Consider the following 18,504-nt stretch of genomic DNA (forward strand, 5'->3'; position numbering starts at 1 on the left):
TGACATTTTTTTTTTATGTGATTGAAGGATCGATTGCTACCGTCAAGATATTATACGAACAGGGGGGAGCTAATATATATCCAAAATTGATGGTTTTGTTCTTATTTTGCAAAAGATTGATTGTTTCTTTTCGAATTTAGTGGTTTAGTTTTTATTCCTTGTTGACGTCATCATATTTGATGGCTCGAAACTTTTTAATATTCATAGTGGCTTTAATATATATATATATATATTTTTACACGGCATTAGACTTATGTTTTTGGTTTAATGAAAAGTAATGAATTTTTGTTATTCTTATTAATGCACGTTATGTTGTATGTGGTTATATGATATAATGTGCGCTTGTTTTTTCAAATTGAAGACATGTATCATTTGTCATATTGAAAACAGGTACAAGACAGATTGTTAGGGGATTCTATATAATTTTTTTTTGTTTTAAAAAAAAAAAACCCCTTCTGACGACATGCGATGCATGCTGTTAAAATAAAAATATTAGCGAGTCGTTAAAAAGGTAAACACAAACACAACATGCTTCGCTTGTCGTTAGTGCATGCATAGACGACTTTCAAATCATGCTGTTAAAGAAATGGGTATTAATGACGCACGAGAAGAGTCGTACTTTGCTTGAAAACATGATCCATTTTGTTGTTTAACAACGTCACATTTTAGCATTAACGACTTGTAAAGCACATCATGAATAGTATAGACTTTTCACGGCTTGTTCAGTAAGAACATGTGCATGCATGTCGTGAAAACCCTGTAACGACTTGCATCGCATGTCGTTAAAAGCCTTTTTCCATGTTAAGTGAACTATTACAATACCAAAATCCACAAAAAAAATTAATGTTGAACACCTAAAACTGTATTGCAATTTAATCTATGTCATTTACTCGAATGAAGAGGAAAAGTCAGGAGTATACATTTGAAAACGAGTAAAAAAATCAAAATTACAATTGTACACGATCGATCGAGATCATTAGAGAGAGAAATGAAATCGATAATAAGTTTGTGAAATTGAGAGCAGTGTATACAAATATATCGACAAAACTATAGTTCGTATTTTGCTAGAAAAACGGCATCGTACTGTAAAATAGTTTTTCTTACCAAAATTAAATTTTGTAGTAAATGCATACAAAATTTATTACAAAAGTTAATTGTGGCAAAAAAAAAAAAAAAAAAAAAAAAAACCAAATATTTTTACTACAAAAAATTGTTATATAGACTAATATTTTGTTGCAAACTATTTAATTTGTTTGTGACGATCCGAATATGAGATGCTCTGATACTACCTGTGACGATCCGAATTTTTACAAACCCGGTGCGTCTTGTAATGACCCGAAGTTTGACCCGATAGCGAATCCCGAATGTGGAAGCAGAAAATAGAAAGATACAATACATATCTAAGACGCCAAAGTGACCTTTCATGAGGTCACAGAACTCAACGAGAATGAACATGGAAGCTACGATTGAAAAATAGACCAAGTATGGTCAAAGAGCAAAATGGTCAAATTACAAATAAAAAGGAAAATTTGACTCCAAGCAAGTCAAATGAGGTCCATACAACCTAATCTAATCATTTCATGACATTCCGAGAGGTTCTAAAAACTTTGGCCAAGAATCCCACAAAGCACCAATTCCCTGTTTAAGAAAAATCTGACATTATCTCACAAAAATATGAATAACTTTCACTGTGATTTGAATCTGAGAATGGCATTGGTACCATTGGAAAGCTGACTCAAAATCTTTGAATTTAGACTCAAGAATTTCCTCATTTCGATTAGAAATGAAAAAGTTATGACTGTATGAAGTTCGGGCAATAAAGTTGTCCCAAAACAAAAAAGCAATGAACCTAAGGCATTTAGGTCGACCGAAATGAACCCAATCACTTCAGCAAACTGAAATAACAAGGAGATTCAGCCGAAATAGGAAACCGATCGTCCGGTTGTGACCCAAATAAGACTTAAGTTACTGAAAAATGTAATTTTCAAGGTTTAAACGAATTTTTTTGGAAAAACACGAAGTAGAAACCGTCCTTAAAATCACGTTTTCTGGCTGACCATGTTGAAAGAAAATTTTATTTTTGACCTGAAATGCCTAAAATACCCCTGAGATCAGTTTTGATGACAAATGTTAAAATGCAAGTTTGCTTCAAGTGTTCAAATGACCAAATATGAAGTTGTGTGCTAAAACGATTTTGCACGCAAGTGTAATGAGTGTTTTAAAATATGCGGGAATAGTCCGTGACCCCCAAATATGCCCAATGCAAAATCCGACCCATTAAACCTAAAAAATGACTTAAAATGGAAAGTTTGAATCCTACCATCAACCATATCATGCAACCATGATATCTTGTGCAAAGTGAACATTCCCGTAAACGTAGTATATATAATAAAATGCGTTCCAATGGTCCATGACATCAAAATACACTCTGTGCCAAATATGACATGTCCAAACTTCAAAATCATGAAAAATGCCCTTTTTAAGCAAATTATGAAGTCAATTACCATAGATGCATTCAAAGAACCGTTTGGCCCTTGGTCACATGTCACATATAATAAAAGAGCACTAGGGAAAGTGACAAAATGCAATTCCCACCAACCAAAATGAAATGGACGTGCTAAAGCTTTGCATTTTCTCATAGCATAAAAGTAAAGCATAAGGTTCTTAGCCATTGGCCTCATCACATACATGTCAAAAAGGTCTTAAAGGATACATTTAGGTACTTATTACATATCCTGAATCGAAAGTATAAGTTTTGACATAATTAACCAAAGATAAGGCAAAATCATACTAGCAATGCATGTAAAGTTGTACACCACACTCATCAATCCACAAAGCAAGTTCGAGGATGTTGTACATCCCTAAAACATGATTCTTTACTTGAAAAATATCCAAACAACGAGGGTAAGTAAACAAGTTACTCGTAGGAAATGAACATGCGTATAACATAAAGTTTTACAAATTTTTACAAATTTATATAAATCAATCGATGTGGTTCATGCCACATAACGTCTATGTCCAAGGTAAGACTAAGGGATCATCCTAAACTACATAAGAACATCCTCATCATAATCCACAATAAATAAGTAATTAAGTAACACTAAAATTTCAAATGCCAAATAACGAAATATAAGTTCACAAAGTAAACAACTTGGAATTGAAATGCAAAATCAAACAAGCGGAAAGACTAGGACTGTGGTCATAAGACCAAGCAAGTTGTTCTAGGTAATTACGACCCACAAGGAACTACCTGGTGTGCATTTGTGACTAAGGGAAACCCTATTCCCGTACTAGAGCCGAACCCTAGCCATCACATAAACTCAACAAGTATATACACATATACTAATGCACTTAACCAATTACCATACACAATCAAATTGTGGGAACACACAAGACATGCCCTAGGTCCTCAACTACCATGGCATGTAACATAATAGGCCTTGAAAATATCAAAGAATGCAAATAAATTATAATTACATAAAATGGAGACTAATTAAATAAAAATTAATTAATTTCTCTAGATTGCAAAATATCACGAAATGACATGAAATTAACACATATTAAGCAACATACCATGAATAACTCAAATAACAAATCAAAATTATAATTAAATCATTAAAACACTTAGTTAATTTTTAATTAACTTAATAAATTAAAAATCTCTAGATTTCAAAAATCATTAAAAAATTTCAAAAATAATATATGATGAATAACAAGTCATGAGCTTTCCAAATATCATATTCTTAATTAAATCTAAGCATGCTTCAACTATAAAATTAAATCATCATTTAATTAAAATAAAAACCATTTCTAGATCTAAACTTTAAACATGCATACAAGTTATATAAACCTCAAAAACATGTAAAACACTAAGATTATAAATATGAAACACCCCCTACCTCACTTTGAGATGAAAATCTCAAATCACACAAAAATCAAACTCCACAAAATACAATGAAACTTCGGGGTTATAACAGGGACAACAAGGAGAGCAAGAAATCCTCGATCTTGTGACAAGACCCAAATCCAAGCTTGAACTCACACCCCAAAAATTAAAGTGCTGCAAATTAAAAACTGATCGGATAGACATCACAGCGTCATCGAGGACATCAAAAAAATCTTCATCGGGAAGGGGCGAATCAAATAGGAAGTAGATGAAAAGAGGAAAGAGAGAGAGGGCAGCCCCAAACTCCTCTAATGGTGGCTATAGCTGCTATTTTTGGAAAGTGAAAAAGGTGAAATGACTTTCTCTGTCATCCACATACCCTAAATAGATCAAAAAGGTGTCTCGAACAATTTGAACTGGCCTTGTCCGGGTCTAAAAAGTGAAATATGTTAAGACACGCTCAAATGAAGAAAGTCCGTGAATGAAAAAGTTTCGAAATGAAATTCTAAGATCAACGGAAGAAACAGAGTAAAAAATCGTGTCCCGATCAAAAAGATATGCCCCGAACAAGTTTGACGACTAACGGGGTTCGAATAAATGGAATAAAAATCCGAAAAAATATTTCAGAAGTGCCAAGATCCATAAAAAGTGAAAATAATCCCATCATAAAGGTTTGAACTAAAAACGAGAAACTTTTTCGAAAACTTTTCAAAATTACGCAAATACTGAATAACTCAAAAAGTGAATTTCCCAAAAAGCCCAAAATGAAGTGTCATTCAAAAGATACATTTAAAAGAACCTTAAATACAAAATATCATCAAAAGATAATTACAAAAAATACCCCAAGTAAAGAACATAATTTCAAGAATATTTGCATTTACGCCCCTAGGGTAAAAGTAAACATCTAGCATGCTTTTCTACAAAAGTAAAAATGCGTATCACATGAAAATCAAGTAAAATCAATGCATGCAAGGCCGAAATGAAATCTGAGCACGACCCGATAGGTTACACAAAATGAAAAGACAGTGAAAAATGACGAAAAAAGAAAACTCGGAAAAAGTTGGGAAGGAAAATGACAAGGTCATTACATTGTCGCAGTGACGCAAGGCTCGCACGTGATCAATGAGCAGTTGGAGTAGTACCCTCCCTTCAAAGAAAGTCGTAACTGGTGGCCCAACGGTTGCATTGTCAAACAACTCGTTCGCATCAGACATGCATAGAGAAACAACAGTTCGTGTTCCTTCATGTGATTCTGATATGGGCATCTTCATCTTTTGGAGTACGTCCTGGCGGGAAAGGTATCATTTTAACAAAAAGATATTAGTTCAGGTAGAATGATCTCTCTTCTTTAAAGAAGAAATTAAGCGTATTCAATATTCAAACTCAATTAATTAAGTATCGATAGTATTGTCAATGTAATCATGTTTACTTTTAAAAAATATATATTAAAAATAAAAAAGTACTACGAAGGTGTAGCCCATGTTGTTAGTGTTAGGGGTGCATCAGAAAGTGGAAGGAGGCTGCACATGCAAAAATTATCAAACATGAATCTGCCATAGTTGGACTGGTCTGGACAATTGAACTGGTCTATTTAGGCTAAACACTATTTTGGACGCGTCCATTTTGACTAAATTGTAATAGTACGCCACAACAAACAAAGAGTTACGTCAAATGAAGGTATTTCAAGATTTACATAATTCACCCAAACACAAAGCTACGTCAGACGAGGATATTCTACTATAATTATATAAAGATATTACAAAAGTCGTAAACTCTCTTTATCCACTGTCCACAACTTATACCCTCGCAAGACTGCTTTTACAAGTTACATGACTCCCCATTCATACTTCTCAATAATAACTTAATTAAGTCCATGACTAGGAATATGAGCCTCTGTTCCCAACGGTTAGGCCATGAAACTATAAGAAAACAAGTTGAGTGGACTACAACGAATGGCTAACCACTGGAAATATGGTCCACATTTCATTCACTGCTATTCATTACAAAAAAGGAAAATGTTATCATGACACTCTCATGTGAATTTGGTTCTCGTTTGTTTGATTGAATAGTTGCGATGTCACATGAGCGTGGGAATTTTGATATCTTAGCAAGTATTGCTCTCATAGAAAAAATTTCCCACACGAGATTGAATTTGATTACTAGCTAATAAGATGATATTGACTTTTTTATGAATTAAAAGCTAAAGTTAAGCCTCCAACAGCAAACTACATCATGGCCTAGATATATACTGTAATATTGTGTATAGTCATTAAAATGTATATATAATATATAGATATATACCTCCAACAGCAAACTACATCATGGCCTAGATATATACTGTAATATTGTGTATAGTCATTAAAATGTATATACACAATATTACAGTATGTATCTAGGCCATGATGTAGTTTGCTGTTGGAGGTATATATCTATATATTATATATACATTTTAATGACTATACACATTCAATTACTCTCTCTGACCCTATAAATAGAGATGAGAGAACATACTACTTTTCTCATCCTTCATTAGAAAATGGCTTCCAAGGCAACTCTTTTCCTTGGTCTTTTATTGGCTCTTGTTCTTCTCATTACTTCAGAGGTGGCAGCTAGAGACTTGGCTGAAACTCCCCCTGAGAAAATGAGTGAGTTTAAGCTGCATGTACATTGCGCGCACACACACAACATAGTAATTTTATTTACAATCTGCGTCACAAATTTTCATGCATCTTAGTTTTCATGTTATTATGTCCAATGAGTTTAAGTACCATTTGCAACTAAAACAATTTAGCGCCCCATTACATTAAATAACGTGTTTATGTGCAGCTACTGAGACATATGGGCTAGATCATGCCAACTACGGTGGGTATGGCGGCGGGTATGGCGGCAGTGGTGGTCGTGGTGGTGGATATGGACGTGGTGGTGGTCGTGGTGGAGGTGGTGGAAGAGGTGGCCGTGGCCGTGGAGGCGGGGGTGGCCGTGGCGGTGGTGGTGGCAGTGGCGGCGGAGGCAGAGGTGGTGGCGGCGGCGGCGGAGGAGGTGGCGGCGGCGGAGGAGGTGGTGGCGGCGGTGGCGCTGGCGGCGGTGGCGCTGGCGGAGGTGGTGCTGGCGGAGGTGGTGGAGGCGGTGCTGGAGGCGGTGGCGGTGGCGGTGGCGGGGGTGGCCGTGGGCGTGGAGGGTTTAACTGAAGCAAAGCCTCACACAATTGAAGCACCATATATATATCTATAATTATATATCTACAATGTTTATATATATTAATTATATGGTGGCATTGCAATAATAGCAGGTCATTAGAAGTTTACATAAAGGCATGAGTACTAATGACCTTGCCCTTGTGTCCGGTGAGATTGGATATGTGTTGTTGCCCTTGAAAGGCAATTTCATTTACTGTTTGGATTTCCATGTATTTTGAAGCAGTTTATAATGATAAGCTTTTAATGTATTAAGTGATATTTAATTATGTGTTTCATGTATTTTGGAAATCAACTTGTGCATGCATGTTTTATTATGTGTTTATTGTAGTTTGCAAATCATCAATAAGTCACAGTAATGCAATGAAGAGAACTTAAAAAAGAAGGTAATTATAATGTACGAGATTCTTATAATTGCAAAGTCAGGTCACTACTACCATGTGATTAGAACTTGTAAAATTTATTAATTAATAGTAATATATATATATATATATATATAATATTATTCTTGTTAGTGAATAATTGAGCAACATACAATCCAAAAATGAGAAAAACAACCTAGTTAGTTATGGAAAATGAAATCAAAAAACAAAAATAAGTAAATAAATAAAGTGAAACATAAGATTCATGTAAAAGAAGTTGTAACGAAAAAACACTGTTCAAGATTTAATTTTATTCAACAATTGTTTTAGTTTTTTAAAATAAAAAAATGATTATTTTAATTTCATTTTGTGAAAATATGTTATTGTTACCTTATGATATATTAAGAGAGAAATATAATATTTAATTAAAGCAAAATACAATTAGGATACAAACATAGTCCGAGTGGTTTAATTAGTCGGGACAAAATCTTGCATACTCCCGTTACCGGGAAAAAAAGATACAATTTGCATCAACCAAATAAAAGCAAACCACAATTAGCATTAAAAAAAAAAAAAAATTGTTAAAAGAAAAATATAATATTTTAACTAAACAAAACACAATCAGAAAGAACAAAATAGAGAAGTGCCAAGAAAAAATTATAATATTTTAACTAGTCAAAACACAATTTGCTAGAAGAACCAAAATATATAAGTGCTTTAATAACTTATAGAAAAAGTAGTTATAAAATTTGACATCAAACAAATGGACAACTGGAAATATTAGTAGTATATACAATGATATTATACTTTTTGGCATTCTTGTCATTATGTATATATACAATATTTTAATTTTTACTATTTTACACGAAAATGACTGAAGAGTAAAGTTCATGTATTTTTATTAAATATGAGGAGACATTAATGATTTTTTTTTTCTTTTATCTCTTGAATTCATATAATATATATTATAGTTGCATGTGTATATGTGAATGTAAATAAAACAATGATAATGTAGAAAAAACTACAAACAATGAATTTATATTTTTGTCGAACAAGATTTGAGCTAAAAATTAAAATTTTGTATGAGTTTTGATTTGACACAAATTAATAGCCGGGTATTATTTATTGATTTTTGAAAGATCGAGGAATTATTTTTTCAGTCAAGGGATAATTTATAAAAAAGTGTGGAAGTTTTTTTGGAGTAAAAAAAAAAAAAAAAAGGTGAAAGTTTATATAGTTAATTCTTTCTTTCTTTCTTTCTTTTTTTTTTTTTTTTCAATTTATACTAAAATTTATCAATTTAAATGCAAAAGTGTCAACATTTTGCCTGTCACCATTTCAATGCTGATTGAGTACCCTCCGTCAATGGTCACATAGTTCATTATAACCAATTATTGAATATTGTTCCGTCAAAATATATATATATATATATATATATATATATTATTATTATTGAATATTGATTGAGGCAGTTGTTTGGCGTTTCAAAGGTCAAACAAAAGCTGAATTCTCTAGCTATTATTTATACCACATGTTGCCTAAAAATGAAAAAGATTTAAAGACGGAATGCATCACAAGCTTTGGTGTTGAGTTAATTACAAATCAACTATTCCACAACCAACCATATATCATTGGACCAATATATTTAATATACACATTTTAATGGCAATTCTCTCTCACCGAAGCATGTGGGATCGTAATATCTATATATATATATATATATTTTAAGTAATAGACGAAGAATTTGTTGTAAATTATCTAATGGTCTGAGATTAGTTGTGACGAAAACTCTAAAATACACATAAATAATTATGAAGAAAAATAAATGATGACATGAGAACACAATGGAAAATTTTCCGCTCAATTTCTTTATTGATCTGTCTTGTGCACCTACAATGATCTCACCCCTCTTGTACAACTAGGGTTGGTACCAAAACCTAATATATATAGTGAAAGAACTTGCCCTACGATTCATGCCCTTTTGGAGACTCCAAAAAAAAAAACAAAAAACAACTAATTTTCGCACTTCTCGGCATATTGGACTAGTCCAAGTTGATGTAAAACATCATTGTGGATCTCTCTGCCAAAGTTGAACCGTTTAGCTGTTAGTTTAACCGGTCTATTTTGACCCCAATAGCCAAAAATATTTTGAGAGAGTCTAGTTGCACCGGTACATAAAAGTTAGACTAGTCCAAGTCTTTTGGAATGTAATCCTCAACAATGATTTAGCCTCCACAAATCTCAATACGATTTAAATATCCGAAAGCATTGTTGGACTCTTGTTAGCAGAGGAAGAAAAATGGATACTTTGGCCATGTGTGACCAATTTCCTTTAGCACAAAAGTTATTGGGTTTTCGAGGAATAGCGACAATGTAGTACGTTCATCTGATCCGATAAACACTCACTAATATTGTTAATAGAAAATAATTACTTACTGCATAGAATCGAATACTATATTAACGTATCTCACGGTACTCAATAATTTCTTCCATTTCTAGTTTTTCATTGTTCATTTTTCTTCTCATTACTTAATGTGGTGTTTAGATAAGAGAAATACTTTAATAATCCCAGTATATTGATGACATGGTATTCATCAACTAATTAGTTGTTAACACATAATAATAGAACCCACTAAATAAATGCATTTTTTTTTTCATGTGGCAAAATATAATTGGTTGATGACCCTAATGACATAATATCACCCGTGTAAAAAAAGTCTAAAAAAGACATTTTAAATTAATTTTGTGTGTTATAAACAAAGATATTGGTTGAACTTAGTGCGTACATATGATCAATGTGCACTTTTGATATAAATCATGTATGGACCCAAATACCAATTCTATGTTCCAAACTTCCATGTGCAACTATGTCACCATATATAACTTAATTGCCCATTCATATATATTGTACATTAATTATCTGTTATGTTCAGCCTTGACATAAGTGGTATGTTCAAGTCTCAACAAACTCTACATGTGGGTGAGTAAATTTTTTTATATATATAAAAAAATGTTCTTAACGTTGTAAAGTTAATTCAAGAGAAATTGTAGCACCGTTGACTATTGATTTGGCCATAATTTATACCAGCTAACATGCACGCATTGAAGAGAGAAATTGAAAAGATGGTGGATGCGAAGAGGAAGACCAGGTGGTAGGGCTGGCTCTACTTCAAGGCACTTAGATACTCGTCTATGCATCAGGCCCAACGGCCATTGTACTAACTAACATGCATATACATATATATATATATATATACACACATATACATGCAGGTGGTGGATATGATGGGTATCCCATGGCGGTTGACGTTATTGCCGCGGTGGCTGTATTTACTATTAAACAGGTTGCAAAAGGAGGGAATGGAGGTGGAAACTGAAGCCAACCTTAAAAAATTGTAGTTGTACCTGTAATATATATATATATATATATATATATATATATACATATAATGTTGTTGTGTTCTCGATTTAATAGTGCTGTGTTTTCGGCGTAGTGTGTTGCACTCTTGCAACTCCCTTGGAGTATTGTGTGTCGCAAGCCTTTGGATCTTGTGATTTTCACACTGTTCACATATTGTGCAGTCGTGACGGCATTGGACCTATCTAACAAAATGGGCAACGCTCACGAGTGAGCCCAAGACAAGGGCAAAGCCCACACCCAGCTAAGCAACGCTAAGCCCAACAATCCTTTTACAACCTAACCTTACTGCCCAAAGCCCATCATTTCTTATATTTTGTAGAGACATGCATCAAAACCTGGCATCTGTAGTTGTAGCTTGCTCTTGTCAGATATACATGAATCTTATCACATATTCATATATATTTTTATATATATATATATATATAAAGATAGGAGTGGAAAGTAGACCAAGTTAGACTAATATTAAGACAATGACATAAGCTATAAACCACATATATAGCAGAAATATTTGACCACCTACTAACAAAATGCATGGCATGAGGTAGCTCTCATTTGGAGTAATCTCAATTTTTTATTTTTATTTTTTTTCCCGCTATTTTTGAGGTGTCTCTAGTTTCAGTTGCCAGATGCCACCATTCCATGTCCCATTGTAGCCCAAGTTCCTCCACCTGGCTTTGTGTTGAATCAATCTACATCCTTGTTTGTGTTGATCATGAAATATGATAAGATTTTGATGAAATGTGTATGAAAAGCCAAAAAACCTTCAACAAACAACCACACCCTAAACAATATAGGACACAACCCTATTTAGTAATCTTACGTCCTACACTTTTGGGGACTCTTTCTCTCATACTATCTCTAAATCCTCCTCTCCCCCTATATATAGAGGTCAAGTGAAGGGCTAGTATTTCCATCCCTCAGCTGAAAAAAAAAAGGTACTTTCTAGTGAGAGAAAATGAGTTCCAAGGCTTTTATATTAGTATTCCTTTGTGTTCTGTTTGCAGCCAGTCTTCTCATCTCTTCAACTGCAGCAGAAGAGACATCCCAAGACGTGAAAAAAAGTTTGTACATCATTTATTTTCAATTAATCCTACATGTCACCTTTAAAGTAGTGATTATGTCATTTCTTTTTATTTTTTTATTTTAAAATAATAATAAATAAGTCGAGTGCAAGCTTTATAACGTTTATTGTGATTATGATGATGATGATTATTATTACTACAAGTACTATAAATATATATATTATATTGTTTTAATTAACTTGTGCAGCGGAGGAAACAAATGGAGCAGATACTCGCTGCAAATACGGCTGCTGCGGCGGTTATAGTAAATATGGCGGATGCGGAAAGTGCTGCAGTGATGCCAATGAGGCTCAAGCTTTCGCTGCCCAAACCACATCTGTGCCTGAAAAAGGTTATAAGCTCGCACAATTTTATATATATACATATTAGCTATTTGAAATTGGAGGAAATATTGTTCAAACTTGGTACTAAAATTTTTTCAATTTCAAATTTAAGGAACCTATTTGATACTTCAAAGACACATACATTTTATTAATTTTTTTTTTAAAAAAAAAATTATATATAAGTATTTCACATACATATATACTACGCATGTATTTTTATTTTTATTTACTTGTGTGGGACTTGAACCCTCACTTCTCTCTTTTTGAGAAGTAGAGGAGATATCACTCAACAATCATTAATAGCACAGATGTAATTAGAGTGAGATATTTCTTTTTCTTTTCGTTTCTTTTTTCTTCTTCTTTTTTTTTTATTTTTTATTTTTGAATTTGGTATTTAAGTGAAATCATATTAGAGGAGAACAAGCTTATGGACAAAATGGAAACCTGAGAAACTGAAAATAACAATATTATATGCCATCAAATCCCTAGACTCTTGGAATAGTGTTCTTTTAAAAAAAATAAAAAAATTTATTTTAAAGGTAAATTCTTATAAGCTCATTGGTATAAACTCCACCTCAAAAGCTTACTAATGTAAAAAAAAAATTTAAATTATTCTTTTAATTTGTTTGGTAAGTTAATGTAAATTGGCATGTGAATACTTTCATGTTGACCATTATGTAGAGTCTCTTCATATATAAATGATTATTATGCGTTCATATTTTCCATTACGTGTGTGTGTGTGTGTGTATGACATTGTTTTGATTAACTTGTGCAGCGGAGGAGGAAACAGATCAAATAGGTGGAGGTAGGTGCAGATACGGCTGCTGTGGCGGTTACAGAAAATACGGGGGATGCAGTAAGTGCTGCAGTAACGCCAATGAGGCTCAAACTTTCACTGCCCAAACTGAATCCATGCCTGAAAAAGGTTAGCCTGCACAGTTATTATATAAAATACTTTTCTATCTTTGAAAAAAAAATTAAGTTATCATAAACATACATATATAATATACATATTCTGTCACACTATATATGTTTTAAAGTATAGTTCCTAGTACACATGCAATTGGAGTCAGCCACATATATATAAATTTGATAATTAACAAAATACTTGTTTTGTATTAGGCTAAAATAAAACTTCCGGTACACAATACATACCAACAGCCCTTCAATGAAATTTTATTACCGAACAAAAAGTAAAAAAAATAAGAGGGTGTAGAATAAGGTGAAGAGGCCTTACTGGACTCTTCGCTTATTTGGTATAATTTTTCACCTAAAGAGACGTCCAGATTTCATGCTTCAAGTGAGATGAAATGGGGGTGTGAGTTGCTTAGATGCCAAGAAAAAAATATAATTATATGTATTTTATCACACATGCATTAAATGGAAAATAAACTTGTCAGAGGATGCCGTGAAAGAAACCGATCATTATCATTATGGGGACCATTGCTACTACGGCTGCTGTGGTGGTTGGGGCTACTATGGATGCAAGCAGTGCTGCAAAAATGCTGGTAAGAGTCATATATATATATATGTATGTATGTATGTATGTATGTATGTATAATGGAAACAGAAGGCAAACTTAGCATATGCATGTCAATTTAGTATTCACTAGTCACTAAATTTACTGGATGAGTGATATTCTTTAGATTACCAACCCACATCCAAAGGAGTATCATCACTTTTTCAGGATACTATAATAAATAACTATTCAAACAATTGGGATAATTTTTATTTTATTTATATATTTTTAAGGAGAAATCATTTAAACCAGACTCTGTTTATAGTTATGTAGAATAAATATAACAAGCTTTTTATTGATCTGTGTGCAGCTGAGGCAGCTGATCATGAAACAAATGAGCAGATAGATGATGCAAAGTATGGCGGCGGATACGGTGGAGGACGTGGCGGCGGTTATGGAGGAGGACGTGGCGGTGGCGGTGGTTATGGAGGAGGACGTGGCGGTGGCGGTGGTTATGGAAGAGGTGGAGGAGGGCGTCACAGAGGTGGACGTTGCCCTGGCTGCTCTGATGCAGAAGAAGCTGGCAACACAGAAATGAAAGCCAAGCCTTAAATCTAGTTCCATATGTAACCTATATATATATATATATATATATATGCATCCATGCATATATCCATGTTCATAAATAATATACATGGGCTAGAGTATGAGCAATACATGAATAAGGTGCAGGGGGGTTGTGTGTTCCCACCCATGCCCCAGGGTTATATCCCTAAATGTTGACTCCAAGTAGACAACTCCATGTTTGGTTCGATCTGTCCTTGCAAATTAAATTTAGAAGTCCGCTGCAATATGAAATAGTCCTTCACTTTCATACCAAAGACTTTCCAGTCTTGATTCTGAACTATATGCGTGTGACATTGTGTGATATATATATATATATATATATATATATATGGCAAATACATTTTCTTGCTGATCTCATAACTACAACAAAGGCTGGACTAAACAAGGTATATTGTTAACATTACTCAAGACAATCATGTTAACTACTGATTTAAGTTGGCCACAATACCTTTCACGTAGAAAGATCTGCTATTGAAACCATAACTAGTGACTAGTGTCAATTCACCCCCAATATGTCCCATATGGAAAGGTTTCATTCATTTGCCCGTACTCCCCTTCTGTGGCATTAGGAAAACTGGTATTTTCTGTTCCAAACTCCGAATGATGTCCTGAAAAGCTCGGTTGGAGATGATGAAGACCTTCTTCTGTAGTAATCATCTTTGTGGGAGTGTCAAGGGCTACATATGGTTTGTCTTCAAAATAGTTTCCGAGGTCTGTATTGTTGGGTGGGGAGTATGTTGGAGTTGTCGGAGTTGACACGTCCATGTCCACACACATATCTTCTTCGTTTAGCAGAGGTTCCCCACTGTCCAGTTTTCCCATCTGTGATGCTTCATTCAGAAATATGTCCTTTCCTTCGTCCTGCATCTCGTTTGGATATTCAGACAGATTGTTCCATCCACAGCTGCCATCACCAAAATACTGGCTGTTTACCGGCTTGTCAAGGACAGTTGCTTTAGTTTCAGTATCATAAAGTTCTTCAGGAACATCATACAATATGTTACCGATATCACCATATCCATTCATTATATTGGAGAAATCACCATAACGATCATGATTCTCCTCCACTGAAAATTTGTTAAGAGGCAATTCAACATTGTTTCCTTCTGCAGGCATCTCATTTTGCTTCTTGTATGAGTGGCCATGATCATGAGCTATTGCTTTGTGCTTTGCGGTCCAATCTGGGCGACTCCAGAGATATAGTGGTGGTGGTTCCAAGTTCCATTGATCCAAATGCGGCTGGTTATGCACGTCTACTGATCCAGGTAGGTAAAATGACTATAAAAAAAGAGTAAGAATAAATGAGCCACTTGAGAGTTTCATTTTACAATTTATAAGATCCATCAAATTTAGACATGAGGTAAATGCTGTAATGACGTAATGACCGTGTTTGCTTTACCCAAAAAAATAAAATAAAAAATTGAAAAAGAAATGAGGTGACTGCTTGCTTTTGTACAATCGTACCTTGCCTGAGAGTAACCTATCATCCTCCCAAATTATATCATATGGAGGTTCTTTTTCTTCAAGTCTGGTAACGCAGCAAATAAACGAGAGAGGGGGGGGGGGGGAGGGGGGGGGGGGGGGGGGGGGGGGGGGAGCAACTCCAAGCTGTCAACTTCAGCTTCCATCAGGCAGAGCAATAATATGAAGGGTGAGGTGCTTACCGTTGTGCTGCTTTTGGAACAATAAGAATGAGAAGCTTCGGTTTGAACATGAGAGCCTTGTCAATGAACTTGTTGGCAAGGCTTGCTTGGACACCAAAAGGAGGATTAAGCCCCATGATCTATTCAAAGAAGTAACAATAAGGAAGAAAAGGTGAATCACCAACAATAGTGATTTGAGATCCAGATATTCTGCTAAATTACTAGAGAACAAGTCATTTAATCTCTTACCAATGGAGGTCCTACAGGTAATTCTCCTAAACGGACTTTCATCCAATCTCTCTTCTTGAAATTAAATTTATTCTGGGAAAAAAAATAAAAAAAATAAAAAATAAACAATAAACCCCGAGCACAAAAAATAAAGCAATCCCTGGCTGGAATTACCATAGATAAGAGGATTGAAAAATGAAGAAAAAAAGAACCCAAAAAATAAATGCAACTGCTAAATATATGCAAGTCCCTTCCATATTAATAATAAAACAGTGGCAACATTCATGAAACTATGAGCAAATATATATATATATATATGTATATATATATATGTATAAGACCCATACAAATACCAACTTCCATATATATGAATATATCTGTACACAACCTGATGAAAGACAACAAAGTTTTGTTTAAATATCGTCCCTTCTCAGGCACATAATGTAGCAACTGTGAAATAAAAATCTTAGAGATTTTCTGAACAGTCTTGTTTCCATCCATGCCCAATCCCTAAAGATGAACATCTAAAAACAGAAACACTTGTTATTGAGTGACAAAAGAACATATTTTTGTTCTTCTTATTTAGGGTTCAACTACATCTATTCCTTCTTGTGATATAGGGGGGTCACTAAATACTTTTGATCTTAGGGGCATTGCGCTGTGCAACAGTAAAAGCTCTAGCTATGAAAAATGAAAACATAAATTAAGCGGGACTCTAGTATGTACCTAGTCTGGCCCTTCCAACACACACAATGGATGTGAACAACAGGGTAATATCTAATTTCCATGTTGCATGAGATAAGTCTCACAATGGTGAATCAACTCTACAGTATTTTTTAAAGGGAGGAAGGTGGCATTTGGTCCTATCTAGTAGTATTCAAGTTGAGGCAAGCTGTCTAACACCCTAATTGTGATGTCCCACATTGCCTGGGGGAGAAGTTCCTGTCATTTATATGTGTGGACACCTTTAACCATGTAGACGCGTTTTGGAGCAAACCCGTGAGCATCGAGAGGAGTGAGTAAAGTGGACAAAATCTATATGGGGCGAGGCGGGGCGGATGGTATCAGAGTGATCCCCAACTGGAAATGAGGCGCATGCACAAGCCCATGCGGGGCAGGCCAGCGTCCAGTCCAAGAGGGGGTGATTGTGATGTCCCATGTTGCCTGGGAGGAGAGGTTTCTGGCATTTATATGTGTGGACGCCCCTTAACCATGTAGACGCATTTTGAGCAAAACCATGAGCATTGAGAGAAGAGAGTGCAAAGCGGACAATATCTACGTTGTGCGGGTTGGGTAGTGATTTTTTACTTTTATTTCATGTTCAGATTTTTTGAGGTACGTAGTTATGGTTTGACCTTTTTTGTAGAGCCAGAATTAGTACAAGAAACCCTTTGCTCATTGGAAGCTCCTAAATTATATATATATATATATATATATATATTTTCTTTATAAGATAAACTATAAAACTCACGTTAATTTATGACTTCATGCAATATCATCTCATTTCAACCCTAAATAAAATCTCACCTTTTCAACCATAGATCCTAAAAAAAAAAAAAACCCTTCCATCATTGTATAAACAATAATCCACCGTCAAACAGCAAACAATCTCTGACAAACCACCGCTACTGCTGCTACAGTAATTATCACCCATCCAAACATGAAAGCAATAACGATCACCCTCCCTTCTCCCAAAATAATAATAATAAATCGCCATCATGCCTAATTTGCTACTTTAAAGCACAATATGATGAAAGTAAACTCATGGAAGTTTCCATGAGTTCTTAGCACCCAGGCTGGAGAATGGTCGGTGCCCACACCCCCGACTATTACACACATATGCCCATAAAAGTCAATGTATATTTACTTTATTGGTTTAATAAACTATTAATTTTATTATTATATTCTTCGGAAATAATTTTATTATTATATTGCATTCATACAAGTGTACTTTACGGTGTCATACTAATCATAAAACATGCCCTGAGGTTAAGGTGTAGAAAAAGCTTAGTAATGACTAGAGAATAAAAAAGATAGAGACATTTTTTTTTTCTGTTCCTCTTAAACTTCTTTTGTTCTCGGTCATGAATGAACAGATGAACATTCACTTGGAGACTAACAACTATCACACTGATTTGTGTAACAGTGTTTCTTAACCATCAGGAAATATATTCTTGGGCAGATATATGGATGCATTTAGGATGCAATCTCTACTTATCAAATCTATATATATAAAAGATAAAACTTCAACATGGAATCCACACTTGTTTTAATAAACA

The 18,504-nt window shown here is 34.3% G+C and overlaps 3 protein-coding genes across 6 annotated transcripts in view; 2 read left to right on the plus strand and 1 right to left on the minus strand.

Moving 5' to 3' along the window:
* Positions 1 to 6,422: 6,422 nt before the first annotated feature.
* LOC132309643 (uncharacterized) lies at positions 6,423 to 11,074 on the plus strand. The gene is made up of 3 exons (XM_059807932.1): positions 6,423 to 6,531; positions 6,713 to 6,901; positions 11,025 to 11,074. The coding sequence occupies exons 1-3, from the start codon at positions 6,423 to 6,425 to the stop codon at positions 11,072 to 11,074; spliced, it is 348 nt and encodes a 115-aa protein (XP_059663915.1).
* A 230-nt stretch (positions 11,075 to 11,304) lies between these two features.
* On the plus strand, positions 11,305 to 14,601 carry LOC132307428 (cold and drought-regulated protein CORA-like). 2 transcript variants are annotated; one of them, XM_059805183.1, is made up of 5 exons: positions 11,305 to 11,924; positions 12,133 to 12,276; positions 13,044 to 13,193; positions 13,669 to 13,776; positions 14,098 to 14,601. In XM_059805183.1, the coding sequence occupies exons 1-5, from the start codon at positions 11,819 to 11,821 to the stop codon at positions 14,337 to 14,339; spliced, it is 750 nt and encodes a 249-aa protein (XP_059661166.1). In that variant the 5' UTR covers positions 11,305 to 11,818; the 3' UTR covers positions 14,340 to 14,601. The 2 variants fall into 2 exon arrangements, with proteins under 2 accessions (XP_059661166.1, XP_059661167.1); XM_059805184.1 differs by lacking the exon at positions 13,669 to 13,776.
* Positions 14,602 to 14,611: 10 nt separating this feature from the next.
* LOC132307427 (protein ENHANCED DOWNY MILDEW 2-like) overlaps positions 14,612 to 18,504 on the minus strand; it is a 31,084-nt gene continuing 27,191 nt past the window's right edge. For 2 of the 3 annotated variants that reach the window (XM_059805180.1, XM_059805181.1), the window contains exons 16-19: positions 16,247 to 16,318; positions 16,019 to 16,137; positions 15,819 to 15,882; positions 14,613 to 15,632 (exon numbers count right to left, since the gene is read on the minus strand). In XM_059805180.1, the coding sequence (XP_059661163.1) occupies positions 14,856 to 15,632; positions 15,819 to 15,882; positions 16,019 to 16,137; positions 16,247 to 16,318 (1,032 nt within the window). In that variant the 3' untranslated portion in view covers positions 14,613 to 14,855. Of the gene's footprint in view, positions 15,633 to 15,818; positions 15,883 to 16,018; positions 16,138 to 16,246; positions 16,319 to 18,504 lie in introns of all 3 variants that reach the window. The other variant, XM_059805182.1, reaches the window with a different exon arrangement.

The sequence above is a fragment of the Cornus florida genome, unplaced genomic scaffold (genome assembly GCF_030987335.1).
Source record: "Cornus florida cultivar Cherokee Brave unplaced genomic scaffold, ASM3098733v1 CherokeeBrave_3.0.0_Hap2_Chr05, whole genome shotgun sequence".
Taxonomy (NCBI): Eukaryota; Viridiplantae; Streptophyta; class Magnoliopsida; order Cornales; family Cornaceae; genus Cornus; species Cornus florida.

Coding starts and splice junctions, on each gene's coding strand:
- LOC132309643 (XM_059807932.1), top strand. CDS start 6,423: ATGGCTTCCAAGGCAACTCTTTTCCTTGGTCTTTTATTGGCTCTTGTT. Junction 6,532..6,712: donor AACTCCCCCTGAGAAAATGA/GTGAGTTTAAGC, acceptor GTTTATGTGCAG/CTACTGAGACATATGGGCTA. Junction 6,902..11,024: donor CAGTGGCGGCGGAGGCAGAG/GTGGTGGCGGCG, acceptor CATATTGTGCAG/TCGTGACGGCATTGGACCTA.
- LOC132307428 (XM_059805183.1), top strand. CDS start 11,819: ATGAGTTCCAAGGCTTTTATATTAGTATTCCTTTGTGTTCTGTTTGCA. Junction 11,925..12,132: donor ATCCCAAGACGTGAAAAAAA/GTTTGTACATCA, acceptor TAACTTGTGCAG/CGGAGGAAACAAATGGAGCA. Junction 13,194..13,668: donor TGAATCCATGCCTGAAAAAG/GTTAGCCTGCAC, acceptor TAAACTTGTCAG/AGGATGCCGTGAAAGAAACC.